We start from the raw sequence: 17,308 nt of genomic DNA on the forward strand, positions 1-17,308 counted from the left end.
ACATGTCTTCTCCCTCTAGAAGGGTGGAATGCTACCCCCGTCGCCAGAACTGGCGAGGGGGTAGTATTCCAATTCGTATGACACCTTACACGACATGTTTTGATAAAGCCAAACCAAAGTTGCTATATAACCGCGAGGATTATAATGCGCTTAAGAGTATATGGTATGGCATTATCCCGGATCAGCTTAGGGAGTTGTTCCCGACAGCTGCAGACAGGCTCAGCTCATGCCAGAGCACCATCTCACATAAAACCACGCACTCTGCCTCCAGGATTGATGAGGCCTTCCATAGGAGTGGCTTACAGGCTATATATGTGTCCAGATATAGGTATACTATATCTAAGCAAGGGGTGATTACACCAACTTGCCCCAGCTGAGTGATCAGCCAGTTGTGTCAATTTAAGAACCAGCCAGGGGTGGCAAAAGCTATGCTTCAGCCCCTGGTAGGCCTTGGTGGCACCTATGCCCTGGGCACCTATAGTGCATGGTACAGGGGCTGACAAGGAGTCCATTTCCAATTGTGGTATGTACCTATAGCACATGTATTATAAATTTAGAGAGAGAACAGCAGGCTGGGGGTCTGATTAGCAGGCCCACAGCCTCAGTAAGTCGAAAACCAGTGAAGCAAAAAGCAAAAATTGGGGTGACCATAGGATAGCAGACCCTACTCTCCTACAACGCCCCCACGTCACTCTCCTAGACTCCTCCCACTCTCCTCCCACACGCTGAAGTATATTCCTCTTCTCCACTCGAATGCCAGCTTCCAACAGACCTCTGGATTTATTCCAGTGCCGGCACGCTGATCAAAGGTAAATTAGTCTTACCCCACGTCTTACCGCGCTATCTTTAAAATAGGGATACATCGTAAACCTGGCATTAACCACCCCACTCCTGTTCCTTTCCTTCACAGGACTCTTGCAGGTTTGGCGGATCACAGAGGACCGCCCAGCTCTCCCGGACCTGTATGTATTCTAAGTTTAATACTTATTAACACCCTGAATAACTGACCAAGTGCCCTGATCCCAGGCCTCCCCTTTTAATTACAGAGCCATCGTGCAGGTTACGATTCATTCCCTGACGATCATCCCAGATCGCCCCCTAACCTACTTTTTCCAGGTATTTACTACCCTGACTTTCCACGCTCCCACCTCCCCCTCCACCACCAGCACCCGCCCCTTACCCTTTTCTTTCCTTGCAGCACGCCCCAAACAAGACAACCCAGTCCTGATGACGATCCTTACTAGCGTGGATCGAAACGCTGTCGACTCTACAGCTTAATAATAGGCGTACTTCTCTAATGTGGTTCTAAAAATCAAAAAATGGAAATGTAATTTTGTATCTGTGATCCCACTTTCTCACATGATCTGGACCACTCACTGTAGATAACTTGCACCTCTTCACAGTGCGCCGTTTCTGCTGTTCACTTTTCCACTTGCATCGCCACCTTCACCACAGTCACTTTTTGTAGAGCACGAAGTTTCTTTGGTTGTCATCTAATTGAATATATGCAGTGCTGCTTATAACTGTATAATACCGACCATGAATTTACACTATAAAACAAGATGATTTACTACCTTGTCTGAAAATTTATAGAGGGTCTCCTTTTTCCCTCGTTACCAATGCAATGTGCATGCATATCTAACTGACGGTTCATTATTTCCTATTGGGACATTGTTTTTTGATATACCAATATTTCAACAGTAACCTTTGTTTGGGAACATTTTTGGATTTTGATTCTTTCGGTTTGGGCCGCTCACATTCTATTTTATCTGTGGTATAAGTTTATGATCATTTGTCCTGACCTTTGACCGATGTTTTTACCCTTTAGGCTCCAACCTTGGAATTTGACTTTGAACTTGTGCTTCTAACCAACCAATGCCATTTGCTTTCCGTTATCTGGTTCTGATTTGTGACAGGCGCCTGCGTTGTCCTAGTCGCGACAGCTCTGTCTGTGTGTGTGTGTGTGTGGGGCTCTGTCTGTGTGTGTGTGGGGCTCTGTCTGTGTGTTTGTGGGGCTCTGTCTGTGTGTGTGTGTGGGGCTGTGTGTGTGGGGCTCTGTGTGCGTGTGTGTGGGGCTCTGTGTGCGTGTGTGTGGGGCTCTGTGTGCGTGTGTGTGTGGGGCTCTGTGTGCGTGTGTGTGTGTGTGTGGGGCTCTGTGTGCGTGTGTGTGTGTGGGGCTCTGTGTGCGTGTGTGTGTGTGGGGCTCTGTGTGCGTGTGTGTGGGGCTCTGTGTGCGTGTGTGTGTGGGGCTCTGTGTGCGTGTGTGTGGGGCTCTGTGTGCGTGTGTGGCTGTGTCCGCGAATACTCTCTACTACTCTCTAATACTCACCTATTGCCATTGTAAATGACAATACCATTTATTTATGAAAAAAAAGTCATGAGCAATGCCAATAGCTCTAACTTTAATAATGCCGAGACCATTGCATTGTAAATGCTTGTTCCTTTTGTCACTTCTTTTGGTATTGGGTTGCTATGAGATACTCCTAACAATAGATGAACACATTATCTCACATAGTTGCATCTGGCTAATTCTTCAATACCGCTCAATGAACACAGGGATATCATCCATGTTTTAATGTGAGTTGGAGAACACACCAATTACATCCCTTGTTTAATAAATATGTTTGGAATTCACATGTATAAGCACGTGCAATGAACACAGTTCCTGGTTTGTCAATGGTTAGATTGTGTAAACATATATATGTTATTTTTGCAGTTCCACTGATGAAGAGTTAACAACCTGAAATGCATTGGGAATCCATTTACAGGAGCAGTTAAAATGATGGCATTGTACGAAGCAATGTTATTTGAGCATGATGAGTTGTGTCAATGTTGTTTGTTCTTTCTTATCAGAAGATCTGTGAATGAAAATCACACATCAGGATAAAGCATATGAATAAATGGATGTCTCATTGCATTCAACTTTTTGTTTTATTTACCTTATTGGAAAGAACCCGAGAGGTCTATAGCGGTGTGCATTGTGTTGAGCTCTGTGCACCTTCTTAGAATGATTACATTGTTAACACCTTAATTTAGGAAGGGCCTTACACCAGGTGCGCTCAGACCAATGAATGGATTGATATATCCAGACACACCCTTGGCCGATATCATCCCCAATGTCCAAAAGCAGAGACACTAGTTACCTAGTTTTTACCGTAGACCTGTCTGTAGGGTGTCTTATGGGCTTGTGTGTATCTTGAACTTGAAGAGGTACACACAAGTACATGGGCAAATACAAATACAGAAACAGAGACTCAGCACTGACTGCAGCCACTCACCCTCATGGTTTTATATTGTTCCTCATCCTTGACCTTAGACTCTAGAATATATTCCTCCTCTTTTTTCAGAAGACACAGCCACTTTTGAAGTTTTACCTGCAGGGATGAGAGGACAAGAAATGAGTGTAGATCTGTAGAGTGTGGTCTTAATTACAGAAAAGAGTCAGTACAGTACCGGTCACACCTGCCCAGACTGTATGTACCAGTCAAATTATTGTAAGTACCACCCAAACATATCCAGATCAGTGCTTAATTTGTGCCGGTGCTTTCCGGTGCTTAGCACCGGCACTTTATTATCAGGGCCGGGTCTACTCATCTGAGAGCATGTCACTCATTTGATGATTTTTTAAAATGTACATTTACTGTAGTCCGTGCAGCCGCAGCGTGTCTTTCAGGAATTCCGAGTGTGACCCACTCATGGCGTTTAACAGTGTTGCAGCTGTGATTCTTCTTAATCCCTTAGCCTGCAGCCAAAGTCCAAGAGATTATTCATAAATGAATAATAAATATAATAGGTTCATCATGGCGGCCGCGGGCCCGGGCACTCTTAGTTCAGTCAGTGCAGTGTTGACTGTTTCCGGTGGGCGGGCCGTGGAACATACACACACACATTTGGGCGGGCCGCGGGGCCGCGCTGGGGGTTCTGATGGGGTAAGCATGGGGGCAGAGGAAGAACAGAACAAGCCGAGAGCGAGGATTCACACATTTCCCGTTTTCCCCCGGAGGCTGGTGTCACACAAAGGATCGAGGAGACACAGCTTACTGCTACTCTTTAACTCCACTCTGCAGAGGCACGTACGTTCTTCAGGTGCTGGTCCAATACATTATTTTCAGTGCGGCCAGTGGCGTTAGTTAAACCAGTCTGGTCATGGTGTCATCTGGTGCTGTGTTGCAGGGTGAAGGGGTTGGGCAGGTAGTGGCGCGCCGATCGGGGAGGACGCTGCTCAGCTGCTCTTTAATTATTTTTATTAGGGTTGAACACTACTACTGGTCGACGTGAGGAGAGAGGTGAGGGGTGCGGGTTCAGACTCCTCTGTGCTGCCCGCGGAAGAGACCAGGGCGGAAAGCGGCAGATTTTGTTGTTGGCAGAGGGGTGTATTTTCTTTGTTCTGTGCTTGGTTTAGGCTTCTTTGCTGGTTTTGAGAAAAGTTCATGTAATGGCAGTTGTTTGCCGAGGTGTACTATTTGGGGATGTTTACATGGCACCACTAGATTACTGTTCTGGATCCTCTTCTGTGTCGTGAACTGTTCATCTCTTCTAGGGATCTCATGTGGCATGTATTTAGTGGCACAAAATCAGTTATCTGCACAACGCACGCACCGGCACTCTGGCACCCCATCTTTGTAAAAAAAAAAGCACTTTTTGCAAAAAGTTTGCAAACATGCGATTGACTGAGCATGGATGGAATATATATGCAACACAGAGCACACTGTAGCTGTTTATTATATAGAAGGACTGATTGGCTGGTAGCTCCAGGCTTTCCGTTGCCTGGGTTATTAGATTATTACTACCCGTGGTAGACCGAATTGTTCCCAGTTTTGCAGAAACCCCCTTTTGTCACAGTCGTTGGCTGCCAAGTGCATTCTTGTAGGTGAGTCTGCCGTATGAGCGTGCAGGCAGGTCTAACACTCGCCAAGAGGCAGGCAGGTGACTCTTCTAAAACTGCGAGACTCCCGAGTCCCGAATGTCACTGCGAGACAATAGACAGCTATGACGCTTGTTTTTGAGAGCCACGCTAGTGCTGTTCGGAGGCAAGTGACACAGTGACACCCATCACAAAGAATCAAAAAATAACAAAAAGATCGCCTTATTAGGAGAGGTCTGTAATGTAACACAATAACTCCAATACAACTACAAAATACCCCACTTCACTTACACAAAGTGTGCTCTTATTAACCACCAGACTCTGAAACTCGTGGTGTTGCAAACCCCCAACTGCAACTTATACCATCTATCACCCCTACTCCTACTTCATCCATGCATCCATCTATACCAGGCCACACACAGTTTTCATAACTTTCAACCTCTTGCCCCTGCACCTTATGAGGTGTCTTATTTGTTTGCTCCCCTCCGCCTGCTGGGCTGGTTAGACCTTCACAATGGTTAGACAAGCAGGAAACACTGATTGTGTGTACCATGTTTTCCTGCTCCCCTTCCACCACAACATAAAATCACCCATCACTGATCCTTCCAGCACCACAGGTTCTTCCCCTAGATGCTTACCACCTTTTCTCTTAAATTCAGCAGATATGCTTATTTGCCATGCAAGACAAATGCACACCATCCAATTTATACAACACAAATTCCTCTACCATAATGTTGCTGTGTGCAAGAATTCTGAGACCATGCTATCCTCAAAAGACCATCTCCTCTCTGTTTAATTTCTTTCTTGCTCTGCCTGAGGCTGCATACTTACTAGTCCCTTTCCACACTCTTCCAATGCCTGACCACATGTTTCATTTGTAATAAATTAGCTTCATCATTTTTAGCAGCGCTAGTCTAGACAGTTGCACTAAATTGTAATCACTTAAGTGTATAACTAAGACTCCAAGCCAACCTCGTCCCAAAAACATATCCGCCAAGGACAGTGATTGATCATATTGCAAGCAGCCATGTTCCCAGTAGGAAATTGTCTTCTGGCTGATATGTACTCCTGAGGCTCTTTCAAACAGACTAGCATCATTCTGTAGAAACCACACATTCAACCAAGATGTGCTCTACAATTCTATAGACCTACAGGAAGTAGGTTGCACACATAATTAATGAGCCCATAGTCTTAAAGGCTCTTTAAGTGTGCCGAAGCGTGCCATGGTTTGTGCTTGTAAATGTGTAATGTAATTGTTATTACATCTGACTTTCAGCAGTGCCAGTTGAAGATGTGGGTGGAGCTAATAGAGTACGTGGATGGAGCCAGTGGAGGGAGTGGGTGGAGCCTGGAAAAAACTGGGTGTGGCCTCCGACAAATATTTGAGCACCTGCACTTCATATTTTACAAATTAAGCACTGATCCAGATTGTAAGTACCAGTGGCACATATCGGGATTATAAGCACCAGCCCCAAGTATCACAGACAAGGGTGTCATCTAGTTGGGAGTAGGCCAGAATTCCTGTTCCAGGTAAACTAGCTTCATCAATGGTGTTGCCGTACTTTACCCCCAATCTCCCTAAATAATGTCACCTAACCTCCACATCTTAGGGACCCCCCCCCCGTAGATGGTGGGGGGGGGGCAGCAGACCTAGCAACTCTGGCCTTTGCCCGGTGGAGCTACCTAGCTATAGAGGAGATGGGCTGTGGATCACCCCCTCAGCCGTCACCTCCCCAGTCAGATATTGGACAGACTTTCCTTCGTCTCTCTGCCATGTCTCCGTCCTCCCCAGCCATCCGACGAATCAGACAGCTTGTTTGACTTTCTCATTTAGGTTCTCCTGAATTACTTTCCCCCTTGCAGTTTTTCTCCAGGCAGGTCGCTCCCCCACTCTGCGACAACACCACCTGTTGTGTCTGTGTTTCCCTGCTCGCTGCTGCTGACACTGCAGTGAGTTCGAGGCCCTCATCCACCCACAGGCTACCACTTGAGCCTCATCCCTGGTGGCCAGTGGCTGGCATAGGTCTGCTTGCACTGTACTTCTTTGTTTTACTGCTTAATTGTTTCATTGTTCTCCTCCTTCAGTTTGTCATTGCTTAATTCTGTGCCATGTGCCCTCTTTTGCCTTCTGTCCCCTCGCCGCTTCCGCCATCTTCCCACTGCTGTGCACCCTGCGCCCCCGCGCTGCTTGTACTGTATTGCTTCTTTTTTAACTATAAATTGCTTGTTTTTCCTCCTTCACCCTTGGCTTTTGTGCCCTATGCCCTCTTTTTGCCTTCTGTTCCATCACTGTTCCTGCCCCGTTTTTCCCACCGCTGTGTCCCACGCGGCCCCCCTCGCTCGCTCATTCTTACACTCCCTCCTCCGACCTGCTCCTCCCACCCATCTCCCCTTCTTATGGCGGCCGCTGGCGCTCCGAAGGGGCGCCAAAGGCAAGCCCGTTAGCACCTGGACCGCGCCCAGCGCCAGAACCCCTGGCCCCCGCTAACACCACGACACCCGACTCCGCTACGATGCCAGCACCCTCCATGCACTCAACACCAGACTATCACACACCTGCTTCCCGAAGCGCACCCAAGGACTCTTCTCCTGCCGGAACTGTAGCTTCACCAGCATCCGCCCCCGCCAAGCCACCCGCCATGACAGAACACAATCCCCTCAGATGCATCCTTCTCAAAACCAGTTCGGCCTGCAGACACGCCGTTGAACTCTGGGACCTACTTGACTCGACCTCCCCAGACGTCCCCTTCCTGACAGACCTAGTTGAACCTCTCCTTGGCACTAGACATCGCCAAAGCCATCCCGGATGCCTACAAAATCACCCGCACCAACCACCCGCGCCAATGGAGTAGGAATCGCCATCATCCACAGGAACACTCTCAGAGTCTCGACCAACACAGACGACTCCCTCCGCACCGCCGAACACCTGCACTTCCAGATCCACATTGATCCCAACACCACCCTCTGAGGAACCCTCGTCTAAAGTACCCCCGGACCCTGACCACAGTACACGTCCTCGCCTCCACAGACAACATCCTTCTCGGGGACCTGAACTTCCACCTCGAGAAAAACGACCGCAACTCCATCACCTTGATCAACAACCTCTGATTCAGACAGACAACTAATAACCACCACCACCCACTTCGCTGGCCACACGCTTGACCCCATCTTCTCCGCAAGCTCCCACATCTCCAACCACACCACCGAACTCCCACCAACCCAGTCGTCCGCAACCTCAGACAATGGATCGACAACTACGCCAACACCCTCGCCCTGATCAAGAAACCCTCCAACAGACACCAGCAAGAAAGGCAACTGGTTCACGGAAAACCTCCAGGCCTCCAAGCAAACCTGCCATAAGCTAGAGAAGAAATGGCACCGCGAACAGACACCGGACTGCCACGCAGGCCACAAGAACGCCACTCGCAAACAGCATCAACTCATCACCTCACCACCCCCTTCACCATCAACTATTCTACACCTCAAGATGAAGCACAACTAAAAAGAGGAAAAATTACCTTCCATTTTAATCAAAGACATTTGTCACTTTCTCATTTGTCAAGACTGATTTGCATATGGCCATGTCTGAACTGGGGTGGCTTGGTGAGCAAAATAATGGATTAAACCAGGATCTGTGACTGGGGGTGAATGTTTTGCCATTGTGCAACATTCCGTCCATCATCTTGTGTGTTTTGCGGCTCCCCAAGCCAGCGACGCACTAAGTGACCAATGCACTGAGCTCCTACTATACTGACCTGAACAGGCACATGCAGGCTCACAGACACTGCAAGGGCCAGTAGAGGCTTCCAGACATTTACCAGTATGCAAGCGCTCTTCCTTTTCCCCACCCTGTCCCTCACCCTGCAACTACCCTTTACAGCGCCCTCTCACTGCATAGAAAGGTAAACGCAATGCAACCAGTTTACCCTCTCACCAAGGATGTGATCACACCTCTCCTACAACAGAAGGAAGAGGACATCTATGCAATTACCCTGTACCACATACGTGTACCATCTTCCCTAATCTAGTCCCATTTTGGATTATTAATACACCCTCCTTTACTCTCGCTTTGTTTGCTTCTCCTGAATTCTGTATCGTAATGGGTGGCACTGCGTGCGACAATCTTGTGCCTACCCATGGCATGTTCTTGTAAAATATTCAACTTTAAATAAGTAAAGGTTACAAAATATAACCAAAAGAAAACAACCATCCAACTATGATCGATTCAGTCAATATATTGAAATGGTTCACATCCTACCCCACGAAGTGGTGCAAGTTCATGTAAATAGGTCCCACAAGATCACAGAAATTCCATGTCACCTGCAGAGTACCTCTGGGCTCCATCCTTTTCCCCATAATTGTTAACCTCTACGTGGGATCTCCCGGTTTCATCCTTACAGACAGCAGCATCAAGATCCTTCAGTATGCAGAGGACACTTAACGTCACCTAAAAATATCCTCACCCAACAGAGAATCAAATCCTGACCTGAGAGAAACTCAAGACGGAATTCTTCCTGTATTCTAACAGCTCAAAACAATCTGATTTTCATGATTGGCTCTCCAACTTAACCAAGACTTTTACTCCACCTTTGACACAGATGTCTCATTCAAGGAACACATTGCAAACATGACCAAGGAAGCTGGGTTTCTAGTCTATCTTGAAGAAAATGAAGTTGGAAGATGACTTCAGAACAACCGTTCGAGTCCTCTCCCATGTGGATGGAGCCAAGACCCTCCTCAACTGTCTACCCAATACCAAATCAGCACCTATTAAAGGTAACATACACAAAGTAGCAAGCACGGCCCATCAAGGCCTTGAACAAATTGAATTTATTTATTTATTTATTTATTTTTTGCACTTATAATGCGCGCAGATACCCACAAAGGGTTTCCCGGCGCCAAGATTGGGAGGCTGAAAACACAGAAAGCGCAAAAAGCAACCCGGTCAAAGACCGCGATTATTTATCAAAGAGCCAAGTTTTAACGCCTTTCTTAAAGCTGGCGAGATTTTCCTCCTTACGCAGGGCTAAAGGAAGGGAGTTCCAAAGGACTGGTCCCAGATGGGAAAAGGACTTTCCCCCCATACGGGCCAGTTTAAATCTAGGAACCACAAAGTTTGCTCCATTTAAAGAACGGAGATTGCGTGCAGGAATGTAGGGCCTAACCAGTTTTTGCAGGTACTTTGGTGCGGTCCCTGCCTTGATCTTAAACATGTAGGTCAACGCTTTGAACCGAACCCGGTTCTCAACTCTCAGCCAATGCAGGTCCTTTAGGTGCTTCGAGATCCTAGCTGTCCTAGGGATCTTACATAGCAGCCTGGCTGCGGAGTTCTGGACCAGTTGAAGCCGCCTAATCACAGCTAAATTGGAACCCAGATATAAGATGTTACCGTAGTCAAGCCTAGATGTAATCAGTGCATTGACTACGGTCTTCTGGGTATCCACAGGCAGCATCCAGATGATCTTCCGCAGCCATTTGAGGATAGTGAAGCACGTACCAGCTACTTTATTGACCTGCTGTTTCATCGATAAAGAATCATCGATGCATACCCCTAAGTTTCTGACCTGGGTAGCCGGGCTGGGAAAAGCACCCAAGGATGGCGGCCAATGGGTATCCTGCCACAGATCTCTCTTTTTACCTAGGAGAAGAATCTCAGTCTTCTCCCCGTTGAGCTTCAGCTGATTTGTTGACATCCAGCTGAAGACTTCGTGGAGACCTAATTTCAGCGCAGAGGGGGATGAAGGCTTTGAGTTGGTAAGAGAAAAAATAATCAGCGAATCATCCGCATATGTCATGAGTTCTAGACCTACTCGCTCTGCTAAATCGGCGAGAGGGCGGAGATACAGGTTAAAAAATAACGGACTCAAAATTGAGCCCTGAGGCACGCCATGGGGTGAGAAAAATGTGTCTGACTGAGCTTGCGAGGACGAGATCTGAAACGTCCGGTTGCTCAAGTAAGACGCGATCCAGTCCAGCGTTTTCCCTCCGACACCATCATCACTCAGCCTAGCAAGCAGTCTGTTGTGTGAGATGGTGTCGAAGGCCGCACTTAGATCAAGTAAGACATTGTAAGAATTGTTATCACCACCACATTAAAAGACCCACACTGGTTCTTCCTCCCAGCCCAGAACATCTTTAAGACCAATTGCAACATTTATAATGCATTCAAGAACAGGACGCCAACTTACCTGGCAAACAAACTATCCAAGTATAGGGAACAACGTTGGACCAGGAGCTTGTCGATCACCAGATTAGAGATAACATAGTAGGAAGAGCAGGAGCCAGATCTATATAGGGTCTGCCACAGAGAGCAAGAGAGCTAGACCCCGCTCTATACAGGGTCTGCCACAGAGAGCAAGAGAGCTGGAGCCAGATCTATACAGGGTCTGCCACAGAGAGCAAGAGAGCTGGAGCCAGAACTATACAGGGTCTGCCACAGAGAAAAGGGAGCATGAGAGCAGAAGCCAGATCTATATAGGGTCTGCCACAGAGAACAGACAACGAGAGAGCCAGATCTATAGAGGGTCTGGCGCAGAGAGCAAGTGAGCAGGAGCCAGATCTATACAGGGTCCGCCACAGAGAACAGACAAGAGAATAGGAGCCAGATCTATACAGGGTCTGCCATAGCGAACATACAAGTGAGCAGGAGGGAGATCTACACAGGGTCTGCCACAGAGAACAAACAAGAGAATAGGAGCCAGATCTATACAGGGTCCGCCACAGAGAAGAAGCAAGTGAGCCTGAACCAGATCTATACAGGGTCTGCCACAGAGAACATACAAGTGAGCAAGAGGGAGATCTATACAGGGTCTGCCACAGAGGTCAGAAAGAGCCAGATCTATACAGGGTCTGGCACAGAGAGCAAGAGAGCAGGAGCCAGATCTATACAGGATCCGCCACAGAGAAGCAGCAAGTGAGCCTGAACCAGATCTATACAGGGTCTGCCACAGAGAAGAAACAAGAGAGCAGGAGCCAGATCTATACAGGGTCTGCCACAGAAAACAGACAGCGAGAGAGTCATATCTATACAGGGTCTGCCACAGAGTACAGACAGCGAGAGAGTCATATCTATACAGGGTCTGCCACAGAGAACAGACAGCGAGAGAGCCATATCTATACAGGGTCTGCCACAGAGAACAGACAACAAGAGTGCTGGAGCCATATCTATACAGGGTCTGCCACAGAGAACAGACAGCGAGAGAGCCATATCTATACAGGGTCTGCCACAGAGAACAGACAGCGAGAGCCATATCTATACAGGGTCTGCCACAGAGAACAGACAACAAGAGTGCTGGAGCCAGATATATACAGGATCTGCCACAGAGAAGAGAGAAGAGACAAGAGAGCAGGAGCCAGATCTATACAGGGTCTGCCACAGAGAAGAGACAAGTGAGCCTGAACCAGATCTATTCAGGGTGTAATGACCTGATAATGCTGCCAATCACCAGGGCATACTTACCTTATCCCTTCTCAGGGCCCAAAAGGATACAACATACTTACCTAAGAAAGGAATAACAGTAACAACTAACTAAAAATATAAAGTTTGCTGAGGAGCTTGTGAATAACCACGCCAACTGGCGACAACGCAAGAAACGATACCAGTGATAACAACAACAACAACCCGGGAAAACAACTTCACTCTGTAAAGCAAAGCAAGAAACCAAGGGCCTCAAGGAAACAATGTACCCCAGGGAACGAAAACACAACACAGTACCAGGAGCCACAGGGTAACAATGAGAAACAAAGCCCACCCTGGTGGAGCTAAAACAATGCGCACTCCTCCTAACAATGCCTCAGGGGGAATACTTATTAGTTTTGGTTTCCCCGCATGAGAACGGAACAACTCTCCTTCTAAAATGACCTGCAGGAAGGGAAACTTACCATCCTTCTGGTGCGACAGCACTTGGACCAGAAAGGTCCTAACCTCCCATCCCAAGGAACACATACAAATAATTATATGCTCTATTACACAATGATAGAATGACAAAAGATAGAAATTACTAATATGTCACGATAGGCCTTCTTCACACTAACACCTAAGCAATTGCTAAATGCAATCAGTAAAACGTATATAGAACTTATATGTATATAAGTGTATGGAACCTGAAAACAGAACAGGATAGTTTAGGCAATAACAGCTAGAATATAAGAGTCAGTGGAACACCTCACCAAGTTTCTACACATCCCATTTCCACTTTGGGAGTCCGTTTCTCCAGCCAAAATAGGATTCTCTGCTCCACCGTCACAGCTACACGTCTGTACTGTGATGAACTACCAGAGATCAGAGCCCAGACACCTCCTTTAGTACAAGTGGAAATGTAAGACAAAGCTCCTGTGAGCCTCGCCTCCTTTTCCCATCAGATTCTGTACCACTCCATACCAAGGCCACAGCTTCAGCTGGCCAGGCGTCTGTTATGACTTCAGAATAGAGTGAGCACATTCCTCCGACAAGAACCGGTCCCCTCTAGTTTGAGACGGGTGAACAACAAGTGGAAAGTAAAATATAGCCTCTCACCTAGAGAGACTTAGAAATTGGCGACAGCTCAGAAAATGGAGTTGTGCAAGCATAGGCCACTATTCCCGCAAAGGAGCAAAATTTGTATGCAAGATGGCATAAGATTATGGCTAAGCCAACAAGCAAGCCCACCATTAAGCAAGTTAAAGTCAGAAACAAGACAGAGAACGTCATCAAGCCCTCCTTTTTAGCCAATTCATATTATATAAGCCTACACAACACTATATTAGATCAAAATATACTGAGATGGTAGTGGGCAACGGTCATAATCGAGCAGATTATCTATAAAAATAGCTCAGTCACTACACAGGGTCTGCCTCAGAGAACAGAAATACACAAGAAAGCAGGAGTCAGATCTATACAGGGCCTGCCATAGAGAACAGACAAGAGAACAGGAGCCATATCTATACAGGATCTGCAGGGAGAGAACAGACAACAATCGAGCCAGGTCCAGATCTATATAGGGTCTGCCACAAAAAAAAAAAGAAATACACAACAAGAGAGCAGGAGCTAACCCACATATGGTCAGGAGTGAATAGCGGGAAAGGGGGGGTAAGGGTTTTTTAGGGTTTAGGGACAGGTAAAGAAAGGGAGGTAGGCAGTGTTTAGAGTTCATAGGCAGCAGCAATAAAGTGAGTTCAGGCATTTGTTATGGTTATGGAGGAGATAGCGGTAAAGGAGGTAATGGTTGAGGGCTGGTAAGGACAAAGGCGGTAATGGCTGAGTCGATAGTAGAGGTAATAGGGGGTCTGCCAGTCCCTGCAGCCAACCCCATAATCTGAATGGTTGGTCGATGGCCGTGTTGAAGCGGCCAGGCCATGTTGCCAACCTCATGAGGCACATGGAAGACCAGTGTGCATAGTGGGGGAGGGGGAGGGGGACTGGCCACACGCAGGGTTTGTAAAAGACACACAAATGATGGACGGAGTGAGGAACAATTCAAACATTCACCCCATTCAAGAGATCTGGGTTAAATCCATCATTCTTTTGCTCAACATGCCACCCCAGTTCAGACCAGTGCATCATGGGTATAGTCCAACCCGAACTGCCAAGCCAGGTCATCCCTGGACCGGAAACAAGCATCCTAGGACCGGTTTCTGAGTTTCGCCCCTCATCAGCTAGGATAGCTTGAATCCAGTGGCACAGTTAGACCGGGACCCACGTCTGGGCATACCCGGTGCACTTAGGGCGAGAAAGCAAAAGACACACAATTGATGGACGGAATGCAGAACAAATCAAAACATTCACCCCAGTCAACAGATCAGGGTTAAGTCCATCAGTCTTTTGCAGTTTAGACCTGGCCATATGCAAATCAGTTTTGACCCTATGACTCATGGGAACAGTCCGGACCGAACTACCAAGCCAGGTCCTCCCTGGACCAGAAACAAGGATTTGGGCACAAGGTTGGCCTGTGGACTAAGCCCTGTACCCAGCCCTGTGTTATGCATGCTGAAGCGGTCAACCATCCGGCACGCATGGAAACATGCAGAGGCAGAGTCCACAAAAAGCCAAATCAGGAGAGCAAGCACTAAACCCAAGCAGGGTCTAGGGCAGGAAATCAGCAGTCAGACTGAGAACAGAAAGAGTAGGATACCCTTGTTTTGTAGAGTGTTTCAGATTCTTACTTTTAGTCAGTGACTAATGACTTCCTTCTTTTTGCACATGGCATTCATTCACTGCTCCTCCATTTACCCCCTCTCCTTAGAATGTTTTTAGGGCCAAGTACAACATTTTGGCGTGAATATCTATCCTGATGGAAGGCGAGGTCATGTGTGGTTCACTATAAAGTCCACTGGTTCCCTCCAAACATCTGGGTTCATATATGAATTGTCTCCTGCACATATGTAGTGCTTCTCTTTACTCTAAGGAGTTCTGCACACCGTTGAAGAGAAGGCCAAAGGCCAGAGAAAAGAATATTCGCTGTATCTTAACGGGTAAGTGCTAGACCCCAAGGACTGAAGGATGAACTCAATCCTGCCACTGAAGGCCACCGGAGATACACTGCTTGCGAGGAGGACTTTTGCTGATCTCCCAGACCCCAAGTTCAATGTACAGCAACTTGAAGTAAGGTTTGAGACTCTGAGCTTTCCAAGGCGAGGAGTCTGTAATCAGTGCCCAGCCTGACGTTTATTCATTTCATGAAGGGTCCCCAAAGTCAGCATACTTCATGCAGAACATACTACAGGAGAACTTAACTTAAGAAGATCCAAGTCTGCCGCGCCTGGACCCTGCACTTCCTTTTGGGTCTCTTGAACCCTGCATTGCTGATGGGTCATATGCACCGATGCCCATTTGAACCTGTGTGCTAGACAGTGCATTGCCGCATCTCTTCGACTGCAACACTTCTGATGCATCTGAGCTTGTGTGCTACACCCTGCCTTGCTACACATCTGCTGCTGTCACCAAGGACCAAGTGAACTTGTGCACATTCTTTACTGCACCTCTTCTGCTGTGTACCGAAACCATGACTACGTGTGCCACCTGTGTTGCTGCACCTCATTGGTCTTGCTCGATGACCACATGAGCCAGTGTGCTACATCTTCTGCTGTGTCTGAGGACAATGTAAGCCTGTGTGCTACACCCCAAATGTCTGCACCTCTTCGTCTGCCGCTCTTCTGCTGTGCACCATGACCATGTGAGCTTGTGTCTCACACTCTGAAATACTGCATCCATTCAGCCGATTGCCAGACCATATGACTGTGTGCGCCACACCTTGGATTGCTGCACCTCTTAAGATGTGTCCGATGACCACGGCAGCCCATGCGCCACACCCTGAATTGTTGCATCAAGTCTTCTGACACCGACGAACGTTTGAGCTCATGTACTACACACTGCACTGCCACAATGAATCCTTGGAGTATACTTTTTACAGGTTTCTCTTCTGGACCACAGGGTGCATTATGAGAAATAAACATCGACACACATACATAACGCCCGCCAGCAGGCCTGCTATATGAACATAAAGGGTGCCGAGTGACCCATCGAAATGCACTAACATTCCATGTGCTCTGCTGCAGCTTCTTCAAAGGGACACACAGGGTGACCTCAGAGCATCTGCACACACAGCTGGTGCTCTCCGGCTGCCCCTTGATGTGGCTCACCAAGTGACCTAGTGACCTTTAAATTTCCAGACACACCTTGTGCTCTTCACTTGTGTTTATAGAAAAAAAACGCACACCCCTCCCCCACCCAACCTCCCCCCCCCCTTCCCTCCCCCCTGTCCTCCCCTGCTGGTTTCTCATAGTTTGACTTTGCAATCCCTGAATGCCCCCAGAGATACCTTGCACTTCTCTGCAGCCTTCTCTTCAGCACTTGCTGAGTGTGTTTTATGCTCCTTGGACTCCCGGCAGACCAAACATTTCATCATTTCATCCTCTGCACAGAACAGCCTCAGCTTCTCTTCGTGTTTATCACATAGGTCCTCCCACGGGGGCTTCTCTGGGGACGAGTGAAGCTGTTTTAACATTTCCACCATGTTCCCGAGTTGCCTGTTGGGTTGGCGGTTTTTCCTAGAAGATGTTGCTCTGCACTGTGGACAGGGATAGTTTCCACCTCTTCCCTTCCAGCTCTGGGTGATGCAAGAGCGGCAGAAGTTGTGTCCACAATCGATCATCACCGGATCCTTAAAGTATTCCAAACAGATGGAACAAGTGGCCTCTACCTTAAGGTTCCTGAGCTGAGCTGCCGCCGCCATGATGCAGAAATGCAAAATTTCCAAAAAATTTCGCTTCTCTTCCTTTAAAGTTTGGGGCAGACTCTAATTTGCTGGCAGCCTGCTTGTTTCCATTGGTTGCTGCTGAGGACAGTGCAGACTCACATTGGTCGACAGAATGCTTGTTTCCATTGGTTGCTGCTGAGGACAGTGCAGACTCGGATTGGGCGACAGATTGCTCGTTTCCACTAGTTGCTGCTGAGATAGCCAGGCTAGG

General features: G+C 47.6%; 1 protein-coding gene across 1 annotated transcript in view; it reads right to left on the reverse strand.

Annotated features, from left to right (window-relative positions):
- LOC147659415 (E3 ubiquitin-protein ligase TRIM39-like) overlaps positions 1–17,073 on the reverse strand; it is a 105,353-nt gene extending 88,280 nt beyond the window's left edge. Inside the window, exons 1-2 of the mRNA XM_086951758.1 lie at positions 16,660–17,073; positions 3,279–3,374 (exon numbers count right to left, since the gene is read on the reverse strand). Of these exons, the coding sequence (XP_086807884.1) occupies positions 3,279–3,374; positions 16,660–17,073 (510 nt within the window). The remainder of the gene's footprint in view (positions 1–3,278; positions 3,375–16,659) is intronic.
- Positions 17,074–17,308: the final 235 nt, after the last annotated feature.

This window comes from Lissotriton vulgaris, unplaced genomic scaffold (genome assembly GCF_964263255.1).
Source record: "Lissotriton vulgaris unplaced genomic scaffold, aLisVul1.2 SCAFFOLD_3766, whole genome shotgun sequence".
Lineage (NCBI taxonomy): Eukaryota > Metazoa > Chordata > Amphibia > Caudata > Salamandridae > Lissotriton > Lissotriton vulgaris.